The 19131-nt window shown below is 35.5% G+C and overlaps 2 protein-coding genes across 3 annotated transcripts in view; both read left to right on the top strand.

The window, feature by feature from the left end:
• The window catches only part of LOC117985634 (uncharacterized), a 221140-nt gene that overhangs the window by 31556 nt on the left and 170453 nt on the right, over window positions 1–19131 (top strand). The gene's annotated exons all lie outside the window — the stretch shown is intronic.
• The window catches only part of LOC117985633 (fatty acyl-CoA reductase wat-like), a 41605-nt gene that overhangs the window by 1764 nt on the left and 20710 nt on the right, over window positions 1–19131 (top strand). Inside the window, exon 2 of the mRNA XM_034972407.2 lies at window positions 18286–18484. Within this exon, the coding sequence (XP_034828298.1) occupies window positions 18290–18484 (195 nt within the window). The 5' untranslated portion in view covers window positions 18286–18289. The remainder of the gene's footprint in view (window positions 1–18285; window positions 18485–19131) is intronic.

Genomic DNA, 19131 nt, shown 5'->3' with positions numbered 1-19131 from the left:
TGATGAAATTTGATACAGAGTTAGCTTACATCCCGGCTTACATAGGCTACCTTTTAACCCGGAAAATCAAAGAGTTCCCGCAGGACTTTTAACAGCCTAAATCTACGCAGACGAAGTCGCGGGCATCATCTAGTACCTATTAAAATATGTCTCTAGAGTTTGGGTGCTGTTGGTCTCTGATGTTTTGTCATTATGTAGGTAAATTATAGCAATTTAAATTTTATGGAAATTATGTGCATATTTTTTATTATTAGGAATATGGTTGTCATTGGACATGATGTAGGTACCTACCGAATTAATTATAATTCAATATTTGTCTAAATCTATTTAAAGACCTTGGAGAAAATCATGTTTTGATTATTTCCTAGTAAGCGTACCTGAGTTTTTTGCTTAGATAAGTATTCATGATGAGATTATGTAAACAAAAAGTCAATGAAAATATTATGTACCTACCTAGGCACAAGTTCCGCAAATTGCTATTGCGCTGGAACCATGTCTCATTAACATCGAAAGGACGTCATTTAGACGTCAGCCGAAATAAAAATATAGGTACCTACCATCAGCACGAAACTTCAGTCTAGTGCTGACGTCACGAAAATGGCGGCCACGCGCATTAGCTATTTGCGGGACTTATATAAATTTTGTGAGTCAATATCCTATAGGTAGGTACAAATAAATTAAGTGGGTACCTACTTACTTAGAATTGCATCTTGGTGGATAATTAATATGGAAATGATCTATTCAAGTATTTTACCATCTAATGACGCTACTACCTTTGACGCTACTATTTTTCCCACGTGACCTATTTTTCTATTGAAAGTTATTAACAAAGGTTCTAACTCATTGACTTATAATAATTAAGTACTTACCTAAGTATACAGAAAAACCCAAATAGATGTCGGCCTACCAGTTCTATTTTCCAAGTAAATACAGCGTAAAATTGCAGTCCACATTTTAATCCATATTTTCTTAGAGTTTCTTACGGCGTAAAAGAAATAGTTGTGGTTTCGTCATGTCCGTATATTTTGTCTATTAGGTATATGTCACTGCATTTTTATTTAGATATTTAATTAGGTACGACGGGTCTTCATCATCATGATCAACCCATCGCCGGCTCACTACAGAAAACGGGTCTCCTCTCAAAGTGAGAAGGGTTTGGCCATAGTCTACCACGCTGGCCATGTGCGGATTGGTATACTTCACACACCTCTGAGAACATTATGGAGAACTCTCAGGCATGCAGGTTTCCTTACGATGTTTTCCTTCACCGTTAAAGCAAGTGATATTTAATTACTTAAAACGCACATAACTCCGAAAAGTTAGAGGTGCGTGCCCGGGCTCGACCCCGACCTCCGTTTAGAAGGTGGACGTCCTAACCACTAGGCTATCACAGCGATGGGTCTTACTGAAAGTTATTTCCTAGGTACATACCTAAGTATACCGTTAGATACCTTATTATTAAGTTAGCATTCATTTGAAAAATAAAATTCTACACATGAATAATAATATTGAATCGTAAAAAAACTGCCTATCGCCTTGAGTGAGATCTGAGTTGGCTTTTGTTATTAAGTACTATTAGATACCTACTCGTACCAAAAGCCACTAAGCAAGAAACAACTAGATACCTACTCGTATTCAGCTCATACTTAACACCTAATACGAGAGATGTCACCTGCGTCAGTTTTACGTGAAAAATTATTTGAAAAAGATTAATTTCCTGTAAAAGTCATCACAGATAACTTAGTGAAATTTCAGAAAAGACGCGTTCCGACGCGTCTCTTCAACTCTGCGCTAATGGGCCTTGAGCCTTAGAAGATGGCAATCGGGGTATGAGGCGGGGGTACGCCCCGCATACCCGCACGTCACCCGTACTCGCCCGCATCGGGTTAGCGCGGGGGCTGTGCGGGTGAGCGTGGCGTTCCCTCCCCGATAGACAACTCGACTATAGTTGGTGCAAGTATCATTAAAATAACTCCAGTCTATCGCGCCGCAAAGAATTAAATCTGATACCAAATAAAGCCTCGACGATCCTCAATGGTCTCATGCAGGGAAGCTAATTATGTATAAGAGCCCGCGCAGACAGCAATAGTTCAGCCGTTCTGAGTTCTGCGTTCCGCGGTCTTTGTAACGTGTGTAACGTCATAGATAGCGTCGCGCAGACAGTATAAGCAGTCAGACCGTGCCGGTCAGAGTGAACGCTTGCGTTCTTGCGTTCTATTCCCAAAGACACACAGCAGAATTGCGTTTTTCCAGTTTGTATCTTGTTTTCTACTTATTTCACTTTTCATATGTAAGTCATTGAAGCTAATTTATTGACATTCGACAGTAGAAAAAGAAATCGTTCGTCATCTTCTAGCAATTCAGAAATAAGAATACTACATTCTCCTTTTTTACTCGCAGTATTAATTGGATGCAATCAGTATTTTTTATTGGACTCTTCTAGACTCCACAAAAGCAACTGCTCGTCTTTGGAAGATGAACTATCGAGATACATGTTTCACATACAAATTCTGTAGCGAAAGTGGAACGCAAAATTGTGTTTAAAAACGCAAAAGTGCGTTAAGAACTCCTAGAAATCTGACCAAACGAACGCGAGTTGAACGCTGAACGCGTGTCTGTCTGCGCGGGCTCTTCTGATTTTAAAATAAGTACCTATCCAATGATATGGTAGACGTAGTCCGTCGACTTCCAGTTTTTTGTTTCCAATGTTTATACCTACTTAATATTGTTTTTCATCAATGTGATATCTTAGCGTTTAAACTATCGTGTGTATGATATACTTTTATGCGTTTAAACTATAAGTGATTCCGATTAAAAATTTATTTCAGCTATCCACAGATGAGGAATTATTTATTTCCTCATCTGTGCAGCTATGCGTCTACGTCACATCTCCGTGGTCTGCGTCTACGCGTTGCGGTCGACGTAGACCTAGAAAAAAGTGCCATAAAGTTTCCTTTAATTATCAAAATATGTATATTTTAAAATTTTAATGAATTTTATTACAGTTTTGTTATTTTAAGTTTGTACCTATTTTACTAGATTATATACTTAGATAATAGTTGAGAAGGAATATTACCACAGAATATGCAACAGGTAGTAAATACCTACGTAATATTACGTACTTAGTTTTTATTATAAGAAAATCCTGTTCTAATAATACTTATGTAGGTACTTACACATTATAATGAAGGTACTTTTAGGTACTACATAATTAATCAATGTTATTTGAACCAAAATCACAAGGTATTGATTGTAAATTTTTATTTGACTTCTGGCCTCGACTGATGTTTATTCTAAATAGTAAATATCTACCTTCTTTCCGGTGATTTATAAAGGCAAATGAAATAATTCATTCACATAAATTACATTGGGGCAAGCGTAATATCAAATATTGTACCTATTGCGTATTATTTTGTATATATTTGTTGGTTAAATGAGATCAAAGGGGTTATAAGTCCCGCAAATTGCTATTGCGCTGGAACCATGTCTCATTAACATCGAAATGACGTCATTTTGACGTCAGCCAAAATAAAAATTACCATCAGCTTTAAACTTCAGTCTAGTGCTGACGTCACTAAAATGGCGGCCACGCGTATTAGCAATTTGTGGGACTTATAAAATATTTGACTGATCGAAGCGTAGTCTCTGGGTCTAATTGGATTAAGTTGCACTTCTCAAAGTACATTTTATTTTGAAACATTTCAGAAAAAGACGCGTCGCGTTGCGGGTATTCGATCCTACGGCAATATGCGTTGAGCCTCATACGAGAGTCGTTTTGGAAAATTGCATATGTACCTACCGTTGCTTAAACTCAAACTCAAATTAGATCATTCAGAATAGGTAAAATTTTACGCTTACTGATGGTCAAAATTATAATTTGTAAGATGATAATATAGTGGTGATAATTAATACGTACTACAGCTACGAGGGTTCCAAATGCGCCCAGGTCTGAGAAGAGCCCACAACAAACTCAGCCGGGTATTCTTTTTATTATCACCACTTTACAAGATCACATAAACATATTGGAACTACCTATCACAAAGCCGTAAAGCTTAAAGCCGTATCGTTTAAAAAATAATCCTTTACACTGTATCAGGATTTTTCATTAAGTTTACGTTTTATGAAAACTTTGAACTTGTTGAGTTCCAATACCATTTAAGTTAAAATCACATTAGTAGATGCCCATCTGGACTCTTGTGTTAAATTAGTTTACAGGAGAGCAAATAAAACTTGCTATTTCCAGAAGTTTGAATTGATTGTGCTGTTATTTTTAACCGACTTCAAAAAAGGAGGTGATTCTCAATTCGATTGTATGTTTTTTTGTGTTTCTTACGCGATTACTCCGTCAATTATGAACCGAATTTGATGTTTCTTTTTTGTTTGGTAGCTCATACTTCAGAGGTGGTCCATTTTAGTTTGGTGAAGATCTGATGAATATCTTCGGAGATGGAGAACGGAACTTCTCAATGAATGAGAGTAAATTGGCCGCGATCAGTGTAATAGTTTGGAAAACAGTAGGTTTTTAACCAGGCATTTCACATTTTAGTAAAATGGGGCCATTAAAATTTGTAAAATAAGTCTAAAAAACGTAAAAATCTACTTCAAATATGGGCCTTTGAAAGTAGTTTTGATAACTGCAAAAAGTGTCGCCACTTGATGGCATAAACAGTCGCTTTAGTAGGTACTGAGTGAACATACATATCACAAATTTCGTCACTGACCTGGCAGCAAGGGAGCTGTAGCTTATTATATTAGACTAGCAGTTGCCCGCGACTTCATCCGCGTAAAATTTCTGGTTTCTGAAATTTTCCCGCTGCAAAAGGCCTCACTTACCAACTCACTCCCGGACTCCAGAATACCTAAATGTCGACTTTCACGTCTCTAGCTTCAAAAACATAGGACTTTCATACAACCTTCGCCCCCCCCTTTCCCACCCTTAGGGGTGGAATTTTTCAAAACCGTTTCTTAGCTGACACCTAAGTGCTAGAAAGAACCTATACCTTCGAAATTCCGAGTATGTAGGCTTTATAGTTCCTGAGATTTCGTGATTAGTCAGTGAGTGAGTGAGTCAGTGAGTGGTATTTCTTTTTTATATATTTAGAAGATAATAGGTTCATGTCAAATGAAACATAATTTGGTGAGCATTTATCCATTTTGGCAGGTATTTGGAATTTTTTGGTAGCAAAATAGTTACTGTTCTGGTAGGCGTTTTTAAACACAAGTCAAAATCTATTGAGTTCGATATCAAAATACATAAAGGTTTCATTATGCAATGTACTTAAATATGCACTGAATAAGTAGGTACCTGCCTATATAATTTCGTGTGTTTAATTTTAATTATCTTTGTCTGGTTTTTGTCTAGGTATGTAAGCACATTGGGTAATTAGGTAGGTAGGTACGTTTAACAAAATAAAACTAAAATTATTATACTTAATAACGTAAAACTAATGTATATTTTTTGTAAAAGATAAACCGTAATTTAATTTATTTTGTGTAATATTAATAGATACAATATTACAGTCAGAGGTAAAATTTGTTAATTTGTGAGTTTGTAGGTGGGCATGTAGTACTATGTACGGAGGGGTTACATCTGCAACCAACTAATTCGATTCTAAAAATTCTAATCATAATTTAATACGAGATTAAATTCTTATTTGAGAATAGCTATAGGTGGCTAAGTGTATTTACCTACTAAAGTTATAATGTAATTTTTCTATATAAAATGTTTTTAAAAAATTGAGTACCTATTGACGTAGATAATTATAGGAATTAACATGAGAATTACCTGCTTGATTGCAATTTTTTTAATGAATTTGTACCTTTAAAATAATTAATAAAGGTACTTACATAAAATATACAAGTAAGGATTTAAACACTTGAGTATACCAGTTTTCAAATATATAGTTAAATAAACGCGTATAGTGAGTTGGTTTAATGTGTTATTTAAATAATTATATAAATATACATAGGTACATGTTACTAATTATGTAAGTAAGTATTTTGTAACTAATTTGCTCAGATTTTTGCGTTAATATCATTTAATTTTTGTTAACGTAAACCACGTTTTTGTTTTGTTTTATAGTTTAGTGTGACACTGGGTAGGTACCAATAACGTTTGTGTTTGTTGTATGAGGTAAAAAAACCAGCCAAGTTCGAGTCAGATTCGCGCATCGAGGGTTCCGTACCTACTTGGGTATTTTTTTCGACATTTTGCACAATAAATCAAAAACCATAATACCTACATAAAAATAAATAAAAAATATAATACCACACCTTGGTATAGTTATCTTACTTTGAAAATTGAAAATACATTTAATTATTTTTTTGTCATGTACCCACAAATTCACGGTTTTCGCATTTCCCCTTTACTTGTGCTATAAGACCTACCTATACCTGCCTTTCATGATTGTTGGTCAACGGGAAGTACCCTATAGGTTTTCTTGACAGATACGACAGACGGACAAACAGACAGACAATGAAGTGATCCTATAAGGGTTCCTTTTTTCCTTTCGAGGTACGTAACCCTAAAAATATTTACAAAGAAGTTTAGGTAGTAGTACAATTTGGAATTATTTAATAGTATTAAAAATTAAAATGATCCGTAAAAGATCCGCTAAAAAAGTAACGGATACGGATACGGATCTTTTGTCACCCGCGGATATTCGCGGATACAGATACGGATACGGATATCCGGAACATCACTAATTAAAAACGTATAAGCGTGGAGCTTGTTGTGCGAACGACAATAACAAAATCTTATAACTTGGTAGGTACTTAAATTTTCATTAAGTGTTTATGTTTTGAAAAAAAAACTATAAGTATTTTAAGATAATAGGTGTTTCAGTTTTTCTATTAAGTACAAAAATTTAAAAACACACCGCTCTATAAGCTGTCGTATGGAGATTGAGAGCTTTCCAATGAGGCGATTGTCGCGCGGGCGGAGGGCGGACTGCTCCGCTCCTAAGGCCTTTTGGAGGTCGATTGCGGAAAATCTGCATCAATCATTATTACAATCGCAAAGGTTGTGATTGGCTGAATTTATCGTGTTCTTGTTGCAACAATAAATTGTAGCCACGCCAATAACGAGTGAGAGCGTCAACCAATCAGAGGTGATTACGATCGTGACATTGTATTGCAGCTGTCATTATACCCGCTACAGCAATCGAGCCTCGGTATAATGTAATCGTAATATTGATTCAAAAGACGAATATTTAGAAGAATTACTTGATATAATGTAATTTAATTCCTCTTTGCAGCTGGTTTATGGGGTGTTATTTTGCTCTATTTATGTTGTTAGTCATAGAAATCTAGGTAGGTACTTTGCAAATTTCAAGTTAATAATATCAATAATTAAAACTTTCCCATACAAACTTTCATCCCCTATTTTACCACCCTTGTGGGCGAATTTTCCAAAAATCCTGAAACACGTATTTCTTCATTTGTGACCAAAAGCCCAAATAGGTACCAATTTTCGTGCAAATAACTAATTGAAAAATGACGGACTTTCATACAAACTTCTATCCCACATTTAACCCACTTAGGGTTGGAATTATGAAAAATCCTTTCTTATTGGATACTTAGTCTTTACAAAGAATAAACCCTCCAAATTTCATGTCTTTAGGACCAGCGGTTTAGGCTGTGCGTTGATATATAAGTCAGTCAGTCTGTCAGTCAAGACTTTGAATTTTATATAGATATAGATTACACTCATTGCCACATGTGACTTTCCCACTTTACGAGGCGGAGTGGAGCTTATAACGACAGAGACTCGCGATTGCTAAAATACCTACAACCTTATATACGGAAACACAGATACTATGTGTCTGTGTTTCCGTCTGCCTGTAGCATCTCAAATGGATGGACCAATTCTTGCTAGGTCTAAAAAAACACTAAGTAAATCCTTTAATTTTCCACAGGAAGGAGGAAAATTCTACGATATCCGTGATTCATAGTTCGACACATTTACATAATAACTAACTTACTTACTTGATCAAAACTACTTATCCGTTTAGAGATTTGGGCAGGTTTTTATACGCATGCATAATTAATAAGATATAACCAATAGGTACCTATATGTAGTTAGTTTGCCTAACGAAAACTGAGCTCACTGATTGTACTATTTGTTTAGCTTTTAAAAAATATGCCCATTTATGCAACATAATTTATGTTGAAACTCGCAGATAAATCAAAACCAACAGGGCGCTACTTCCCTTTGACCTAGAGTCATGAAAGGCAAGAAGCAAGGTCACTGCACAAAATATAAAGGAAAAAATCCGAAAATCGTTAATTTTTAGTTAAATGTCATATAATTATTTTTCGATTACAAAGTTACATAATTTGCAGTTGGATACAATTTAAGCAACTAATTTACAAAAGTAAATAATTAGGTACCTATCTAGTCTACACATATCCTTCCGAGGTACGGTCCTCCTCACGCCCCTTTCACACGGCACTCCAGTTTTGCGGGACCAGCTTTTACTGGATCCTGCAAAACTGAACTGTCATGTAAACACAGCGTCCTGTTTTGCAGGATACAGTAAAAAGCCTGAACTGGACTGCCGTGTGAACACGGTTAATGCATCCTGTTTTTTGACCATTCCTACGCCGGTTATCAGGTGAAATGGACGTGAATACTTTCTTAATATTCTATGCCGAGCGCGAGTCCTTGCAGTTAGCTGGTTTTTAGGGTTCCGTACCTCAAAAGGAAAAACGGAACCCTTATTGGATAACTTTGTTGTCTGTCTGTCAAGAAACCTACAGGGTACTTCCTGTTGACCTAGAATCATGAAATTTGGCAGGTAGGTAGATCTTATAGCTGACATTTGGGGAAAAATATGAAAACCGTGAATTTAAGGTTAGATCACACAAAAAAAAATTGTGGTTATGAACTAATAATTAGAATTTTCAACTTTTGAAGTGAGATAACTATATCAAGTGGGGTATCATATGAAAGGTCTTCACCTGTACTTTCTAAAACAGATTTTTATTTATTTTTATGCATCATAGTTTTTGAATTATCGTGCAGAATGTCGAAAAAATACGACTGTAGTACGGAACCCTCATTGCGCGAGCCTGACTCGCACTTGGCCGATTTTTTTTGACTAGGCTGCTAAGGAATCAGCCTGACTATTCAGTATGAGTGAAGCCAGTATTAATGGCGCCATTTTTATAGTATAGATATTTAGCTTTTCGTTTTATCTTATAAAGCATTAGATATGTTATTAACAGTCAACGTGTGTGGTCATACAGATATTTATGACTTATGTTATAGTTAATGGACTACCTGACCTTAGGTTTCACGACTAAACAAATGGCAGTACCTACCTACCTATAGGTACCTACTGTATTGTATTATCACTATTAAAAACTACCTATATATTACCGGTTAAGAGCGAGTGTTTTTTTAACTTACCTGAGTAGGTAGGTATAGTTAAGTATACACAGATTATAATATAATATTATGACTATAATTTTATGACGTTACTAGCTTATGCTCGCGACTTCGTCCGCGTAGACTAAACAAATTTCAAATCCCTATTTCACCCTTAAGGGGTAAGGGTTGAATTTTCAAAAATCCTTTCTTAGCGGATGCCTACGTCATAATAGCTATCTGTATGCCAAATTTCAGCCCAATCCGTCAAGTAGTTTGAGCTGTGCGTTGATAGATCAGTCAGTCAGTCACTTCTTTCCACGCACGTGCAAACTGTGGAACCAACTCCCATCGGCGGTGTTCCCACTAGATTATAACATGGGGTTATTCAAGGGGCGGACCAACAAATTCCTAAAAGGCCGGCAACGCATCGGCGCGGCGGCTCCTCTGGTGCTGCAAATGTTCATGGGCGGCAGTAATCACTTAACATCAGGTGACCCGCCTGCTCGCTTGCTCGCTATATCTATTAAAAAAAAAAAAAAAAGTCACCTTTTCTTTTCATATATTTAGATGAAGTACCTAGTTACGTAACAATATACGAATGGTCGGAAAATGTAGTAAGTAATTGGTTTAAGTAATCAAGAAAAAATCGTCCTGACTAAGTCCCGGAAAGGGGGGCGCGTTTAAGAGTGGATATACGTTATTTGCGATTTGCGGCTACACTATCCATCCTTTCGAAAAAAACCGGCCAAGTGCGAGTCCGTGGGTTCCGTACTCTGGTATTTTTCCGACATTTTGCACGATAAATCAAAAACTATTATGATACAACTTTATATATTACTACTATAATTATATCAATATTTTGCGACCATTCGTATAGGATAAGATAAGATTTAAGTTAGGATTTTTTTGCCTTAAATATTATCGACCATATCGACTCATGTATGTCTAATTTGTCAATGCTCTACAAAAATAGGTACATAATAATTCAATAAAGTTTTTTTAATCGTTGGCTGGCAATAAAATTAGCTCAATTTGGGTGCAATGCCCTTTGACGTCAATTTGAATGTCATACAACCAACCTCGGATTTTATTGGATCATCTGAATTCTGAAGCGGCGAGCGGTCGAAATTACTGAAATCTGTCGTCTGTCGATGTTTAGCAAACGTTGTTATTTGTCAAAAATTGTAAAAAAAGAAAAAGGAACCCTTATAGGGATTTTGGTCCCTTTTTTCTTTCAGAAAAACAACGGATTTGACTGAAATTTGGAATGTACTTAGATAAATTATACCCTGGATGAACACATTTTATCCCGGAAAATCGAAGAGTTCCCGGAGGATTTTGAGAATCGAAAATCCACGCGGACGAAGTCGCGGGCATCAGCTAGTATGAATAGAATAGAATAATATTATGTTTTATTCATGTTAACTTTTTACAAGTGCGTATGAATAGTCAGGTAGTTTTAATTTACCACTGTACAATTATGTAAATAATAATCCATGGTTTACTTAGCAACGTTGTTATTTGACAAAAATTATGGATTTTTTGACAATTCTATACTAGTAAATAAAATTGAAGTGTCTGAAAGCCATAATATCATGATGATTACCAAACTTGTCGTGACTCGCCGGTCTATTAGATTCGGCCGTAGATGCGGCGGTAAAGAAAAAAAAATTATTTACCTACTTATTAGATCTCTATTTTTTTTCATCATCGTCATCATCTCGAACCATCGATCCTACTGTGGACTCGTTTCCTCTCAGAATGAGATTTAAGAAGGGTGTAGGTAATCGGCCACCACGTTGGCCAAGTGCGGATTTGCAGACTTCACATTCCTTCGACAGCATTATTAAGAACTTTCCATCGGGTGTGATTGTGGTCAAGCGTTTGCCTATAATGAATAAAAAATAAACTCTCCGTCATACAGGTTTCCTCACGATGTTTGCTTTTATATTTAATAGCTTATTACAAGAAAACCCACATGTTTACCTTGTAATTCAGCTTTGGAAAATTGGATTGTACCTAGATCGTGTTGAGAGCAAGTTTCCGACAGCACACATTCTTTACAACACCAACGTAATCTTTAAATTATTTTTTATTCATACCTAACTGGTTTTGTCTGACCACGATATTATCTGATGACTCAATAAAGGTGATCGCATAATGCCTGTTCTTCTCTCGTGAAGCGCGGCGCGTAAGCTCTTGAACGGAACGACATAACAATTATTAAGTAGTTGTTTCACGCTGTTCACGGGACGTACAGTGATCACAAAACAAATACCTAGTTCAATCTGAAGTTGCCAGTGACGGTTTGCGCAGATCGTACCCTGATTGCTATGTCGACCTGTCGAACTTTAGGACTCATGTTCAGATTTGGCTAATTACTTGTTTTGCACGCACTATACAGTACGCGGCAGAAAATAATGTACTTACATCGGCCTTTAGAATAACATTTCGGCTTTGTAGAGCGTTGTCTCTGTCACTCATACCTATATGACGTTTTGTCGGTCTCAACGATAGCAACGATGCTATAAAAATCTGCTATCCCTTCTAAAGGTCGATGTACATTATACTTTCTGCCGCGTACTGCACACGGACTCACGGACTTTCGCACTCTCGTGATTCGCACGCGACGCGAGTGACGTCGAGTAGTCTCGTGACATGCTAAACGCGTCTGTTTTTCACTCGCCATTTACATTCAATGCGAGTGAAGAGCAGGCTTTATGGGAGCACTTCAAACTAAAATATCGAGCGACTAAGTAATACCTACTTACATAAATTTTATTTATTATATAGTTTTACTAGCTTATTTCCTCGACTTCTTTAAAGGTAAAATCGCTAGCGCGTTTTCGTTAAAAGTGATAAAACACAGTTAAATAAGTACCTAAGTACATAATTCAGGACTGCCTCCAAGCTAAATTGGTAAAATTTAGTTGGTCAGTCGTGAATTGCGATGCGGTAGCGGCTTTCGGCTTTAGACATAAATACTTGACGTGCGAAGCTGGTACGAGTTAACTAGTCTATCTATATTTTCGGTTTTACAACGTTAGTCTAGTCTTAACCAGTCTTTCTAGATAAGCGGAGGTCGCTTCAGAACATTGAGATCGTGAAGGTGCTCGCATTGACCTTTTTTCTTTACTTGGTATTCTAATGAATTCTAGATTTATATACTAAATATATTCTTATATCTATAATCTATATGTATAAATACTGCAAAATTATATCATGTACGTAATAGATTTACCTACTCTATGTATAAATTACTAAGTAGGTATGCATCGCCCATATTTAAAATACAATGATAATAAAAAATAGTTTATTTCAAGCTGTAAACTCACAAAGAATTCCACCTCAAGAGTACGCATATACAAGGTTTTGCATGAAAACAAAATCGTAAAATGTTGGCGGGGGACAGGACAAATGCTTTGTTGTGATTGGTGGACTCAAAATAGGCTACTTGACTCATATCTAATTTCGTCCAATAAATGATTATTTATTATAGTATTTTGCTTAAGACAACGAAATATATCAATAACAATTATTAAAAACGCAGGATGGATATATAAATCCAATTTAAAAAAATACAATTTTTATTTTTATTTGAAACGCAGAAAACGCTGTCAGCCATGATGTGACGTCATTAAATATGTAAACAAAGAAATGTCAGCCCTATGTCACGCGAGGACTAACGTAGTATCCATATATATAAAATTTAAAGTCCGTAAAAGTTTGTCAGGACTTTAAATTATCTGCTTTTTTTACATTCTCGGATGATACAATAACGATAATTACTATATTTTTCATGTAAACTAGTATAGAAGTCATGTTTATTAAACTTTGGGAGGTTATGCTGTTGTTTACAAATGCATGACGTCAGAGCACAGATAATCTATCGGCCAAACATGGCTGACAGTGTTTTCACCTGTCTAAGAAAAATATATTTTTAAATTAAAGTTTTACGGTTTTTAGGGCGCAAAAAAATATAGTGTTAATTTTTTTGATCTAATAGGACAAATATTAACCATTTAAGACCTACTTAAAAAAAGTGTCAACTAGCCTATTCACGTAATCAAGAAAATGTGCGGAATGAGGGTACCGAACGGGGGCAACTTTTATGCTAAGCAACTGTCTAAGCTTGGCGATCGGAGGTGTCCGGCTATTAGGCGTCTATAGGTGGTGGTCTGTGTATAAACCCGTCATAACTACACAAGGTACAAAATAATAAAGGCATAAAATTCTTAAAAAATCAAAATGGCGGATTTCATTTGCTTTAATGTGCGGGCTGAAATTGTTTTTTCAAGATCCTCAAGTGATGTATCAAAATAAAGGACTTTAAATGGCGAGTACGAAAATAATATGCAATCTGAGAATTTATTTATCTACCTATATGTTTGAAATCAGTTTGGAGTGACAAACCTTAGAAAATATCTACACTGGTGGTGTTACTACTAAACTAGTTACACTGTGTACTGGTGGTAGTTTATTTAAGATCCCTTCCCACTCCACTTTACTCCATTCCACATAATTCTCCCGACACCTGCTTCCCGTTTCCTTTAATAATTGTACTTGACACTAATTTAACCTTACAACGCCAAAAACTATCATAAATAAAGTACTTTTTTTCACTTTTCTTACAACTTTATGATAATTAAGTATGTAAGTCGCGTATTAATACAATAGGTACCACAATATTACCAGGCACATTGTTAAAAAGGTGCATTCTTATACAAGTACACGTCAGTTTCGCAATCAAAAGCAAGCAATTAAAAGATCTAATAAGTAGTTAGGTATAAATAAATAAAATTCATCAGGGCCACATCATAAAGTTGCTTCATCTGTTTACCTAGACATAATAATATAATAAAGTAATAATAAACTTTACTATTTTATACAAGAATAGCAACTTTAAAATGCTATTTTAGATATTCTAATAAAAGCATAATAATGCATAGTGGAGGTCGCATTGTTATAAATTATTTATTGTAACATTGAAATATTTAGATGACCGTCTCTTAACTCCTATTGTTGCTGGCATATTGGGGCCGATTCTCTAGTACACAATCTCTAAACTAAACTAAATTAACAGGTCTAAATCTAGTGCTTTCCTTTTCCGCAAGCAACATTACGAAAGGGATAGCAATAGATTTAGACGTGATATTTAAGTTTAGTTTAGAGATTGTGTACAAAGGAATTAGCCACAATTTTGGTTTAACTCAGAATTGTCTAAGTATATTTTATATTCTGTGACGATGGTCTGTATATTCAATCTATCTGTAATCTGACGTTAAGTGACCTAGCGACATAGTTATTCGTCAAAAATGGCCATACGATTTGCGGACATGATGACCGAAATTTTTTTTATTGCACAAAATCACTCGCGTTTCCAATCTACTTATGTCTTAAGCCAGTGGTGGGGCGAGTCAATAATAAGTAAACTACACTTTATACCTACCTACTTTATTCATAAATGACAGTCCAAATAGGTTCCTATTATAACAATTACACCTATTATACAATTATACAATTATTTAAAGTAATACCAGAGTTCCGCACGTAATTAGAGCTTATTATGATAAAAATTGGTAATTGGGCGGAAGTACCCTTTTACTTTGTAATGGAACAACCGATTGAAATATTTCTAGGCTAAATTTTATTTTATTGCTACACCTTGGGTGCCCTTCGTTGTGCTTGGTACCCTCGTCCTATGTGCTATTTCTTCGTAGGTATTCTTTAACCACACTAGTCGACTTTTACAGCTACTTACGTTAATAAATAATTAATTAATCTAAGTAAGTTATATTCTGTCGACAAGTAACTTAGCAATGCTGTTATTTGTCAAAAAGTGTATGGGATTTATTGACATTGGGGAATATCAACATTGCCAAGTAAGTAACTTATCGACAGATTACCGAAGGACGAAGGATTGATTTATTAAATTTGAACTTTACCTAACGTGACGTGTGCGTTTCCTATAATCTATTTTTACGCCTGATACTTTTTAAATCTTACAGCCGTACTCAGAGTAGCTTAACCGTTACTTAAGTATATTTAATAAAAGATAGAGCTATATCTCTCACATAAAACGGTCTCGTTTTAACTCAATCTTAAGTAACGATTAGCGACTCTGAGTACGGCTGTTAGAAAGTTAATTTTGACCAAGAATTCCAGTACCTGGCATTCCGGCTTGCTCCTTACTTGAAAATTATAAACCAAATAATATAAAATACTAGGCCTGCTGATGCCCGCGAGTTCGTGCGCATGGTTTTAGGTTTTGAAAATTGCGAGAACTTTTGATTTTTCGGATAAGATATCCTATCTCCGTCCCCAGGATGTAAGCTATCTCTGTGTCAAGGATGAGTTCCGCAGTTGAGTCATAAAAACAGACAGAAAAACAGCGTTACTTTCGCATCCTAGTATTTATTATATTAAATATGGATGATAAATAAGTATAAATAAATAAAATAAAAATATTTTTTATGCAATTAAACTTTTACAAGTAGGGTACTTTTTATGTGTGATGCGTCTTGCACTCGTTCGGAAATCGGAATGCCTGAATATTTATATAAAGTACGCGACAGGTCGAGACGACAATCGAGGTAGCCCGGTGCCGGATAGCGCGGGTGACGTGCGGATACGCCGATTGCCATCACGGCCTGTCGCGTACTGTATAGGTAGGTATAGTGCATTCAAAATAAACTGGTGCGATTCCACTTGAGACCGTCATTAACAAAAACAATAGGATTAAGTCGTGGCGGATGAATTCAAAAGTATCAACAGTATGAGGTTGAACCGGCTCCTTTAAAAATGAAATGGGCTCTACGAGTGTTTGGTTTATTACCCCTATAGTTAACGTGGCATATTGAATGTAATCCTATTGTTATTGCTAATGACGAGCTCAAGTGGAATCACGCCAGTTTATTTTGTATGCACTCTGTTTATAAAATGTCAACATTTCAATACGTTTGAATAGTGCTGATGCATTAATAATAATAATTATTATATTACGTGCATCGCAGTAAAATTTGGCCTCGTAGCACGTTTAAATTAGCAATATAAAATGCAGAATAAGGAAATAAAATGTACCTACCTACTTGTAAATATCGATATTATTGTGTTGACTACTTTGTATGAAACGGTCGACACCTTTTTATTATCATATAATCAAGTACTTATTAGTTCCACAGGTAGAGTATTAAGTAATAAAATTAACATAGATACCAGATATACGCGACAGGGCAAGATGGCAATCGGTGCAGGCGAGCACGAGTGACATGCGGGTGTACTACGGGGCTTCCCCCATCTCATACCCCGATTGTCATCTCAACCTGTCTCGGACTATACTATAATATGTATCTTTTCATAATCAGTGTTCACTGTTTAGTAAGAAAAAATATTTCACGCAAAGGTGTATGTCTGTAATTTCTTTTAACTGACGGACAGTCCGACATAATATTATTGAAATAAGTAGAAATAAAAACAAACAGAAACAGAAATGGAAACTTAAATAGAAATAGATATAAATATAGCAATAGACATAGAAATACTTATAATAATAAAAAAGCTTTTTATTCAAATGAACTTTTACATTGTGGCGTGCTCTTGAACCATCGATCGAGTCAATATACCATTTTGGTTTGAATTTGAAATGCCCTTCCTATTGAGAAGGGCAAACGATTGAAGAAACTCGGCGGCTGCTCTTTTTAGAAATTGAAATGAAATGAATTTGCATGTCCTGCCACGAAACCCTAGTAAAGCATAGTGCAAAATAACTTATTCTGCCTGGCCGAGGGACCAGTTTATACCATGGAGTAGGTAACTTACCTCAACCTACCTTAGTCCTGTTACTAAACTGGTCTGTACTCAGTGGCGTGCACAGGGTTTGAAGCCAGGGTAGGCACTAGTTAAGTAGGAGCCTGTTCACTGGCAGGTTATAATGAAAAATATGTATTGAGCTATTACAACTGGGGTAAGCAGTGCATTTATGCCTCTATGACCTGCACGCCACTGTCTGTACTATACATTCACTTATTCATTGGAAATTCAATCTCACATATTTTAATACTTACTGCCCCAACTTTTTTAATTTAGGGATGGTTTTTTTATATAAAGGGTTAAGAGCCAGCGCCTTCGTTATTTTACAAAAGCTGAAAGTTTCTCTGTGTATTGTCCCCAACATTTCATTGGGAGGAAAGTTTGTTTGGATCGTGGTAGAAGATAACAGGTAATAAAGGTATAAAAAAATGTTACGTCGTCTAATTTCTTTATATTTTCTTCGGATTAGTATTAAAAATCACGTCATGCGTTGTCAGACATCGTGCAGACGATTCCCACACCCCTGCAAGACAACCTTAAACTTTAACAATTTATTAAAGTTCGTACCTACTAATTTTTACTATGAAAATCTATTTTTTTAAAGTAAACAAATTATGCGTAACTACGAATATTTACGTGCCTTAATTTTGAGGATTCCTTAGTAAAACAAAGACCTTTTATAATCTCGTCCAGGTCACCTGTCCATCTGTGTGTCACAACCATTATATCTAAAACTAAGTACTCGAAGTTACGGACTGATTTCCCTCATTAACTTTCAATTCGATCTACCCTAAAATCCCATGAAGCATCTAAGTGTTGGAGTTAGAGGTCCAGGCTTTGTCCTGTGAGAGTAGGTACACATATATTTGTATTATCTTCATACTTACATATCTACTCATATGCTTATACAATATCAGCAATAAAAGCTCTACTTATTTATTTTTTATTTATTATTATTATTCTTGGCACCATTCCACGCGTGACAATTGACTTAATAAGTTGTACAGTACGTAGTAGGTACCCAATATGGTGAGGTTAGTTAGATAAAAGTTTTATGGCACATAATCTTTAAAAAAATTAATAGTATTTTCTTTTTTTTACAGAAAAATGAATTACTACCTGCAAGATTCACCGCTAGCTTGCGCGGAGCTAACCAAAGACAAAATGGCGCAATGGATGGAAGGACAGAGGAAGGCAGAGAAATTAGACAATATAGATGTTTTCGGAAAAGCAACAGATAAACAACTAAAAGAACTGAATGGTGTCAGGAAATTGAGTAAGGAATTGCAGGAGAATTTACAAGTAAGTCATCTTATTGATGCACTAGTCCGCAATTTTTTAACTGTAGGAAAATCATTATATAGTTGTACTCGTCTCTTGTTCTACTGGTTTTACTTTTTTACGAGGACGCGGAAATTGTATCTTTATTTGATCATTTTAAAGCAAATTGAACAGTAGGCAAACTCAATGCAACATTCTTTACCAGTCCAGTCAATGTTTGGGCATTCGTAAATGTCAAGGTAACAAAAAAAAAGAAATTAAATAAAACATAATCTGTTTATCATCAAGTGGAGTAAAATAACTAAAAATATAAATAACTGGTCAAGTGAGTGTCAACAGTCAGCATACGCATAAGGTAGGGTCCGTAGTCGTGATAAAAAAACGTCTCACCATAGACCAACAAGATTTAGTAGAAACAAGATTATTTTTCGAGTGATCTTTTTTTTCAATAAACGTTTCCGATCTGTCCGAAAACATCGCGCTAACAACACAATTATCTAGGCCGATTTTATTAAGTTTATTAAATTGGTTTCACAATAGCTGTGACAGTTTTGTTTAGAATATCTTATTATAAACTAATTTATTTATCAGTACCTACTTATTTATTTTATCAGTTTTTTTTCAATATCACGTAAACTCACGTAAAACTGGCACTTTGCTCACTATTT

Source organism: Maniola hyperantus, chromosome 9 (genome assembly GCF_902806685.2).
Source record: "Maniola hyperantus chromosome 9, iAphHyp1.2, whole genome shotgun sequence".
NCBI classification, from domain to species: Eukaryota; Metazoa; Arthropoda; class Insecta; order Lepidoptera; family Nymphalidae; genus Maniola; species Maniola hyperantus.
The sequence above is the reverse complement of the archived record's forward strand: the minus strand, read 5'-3'. Positions and strand labels throughout refer to the sequence as shown.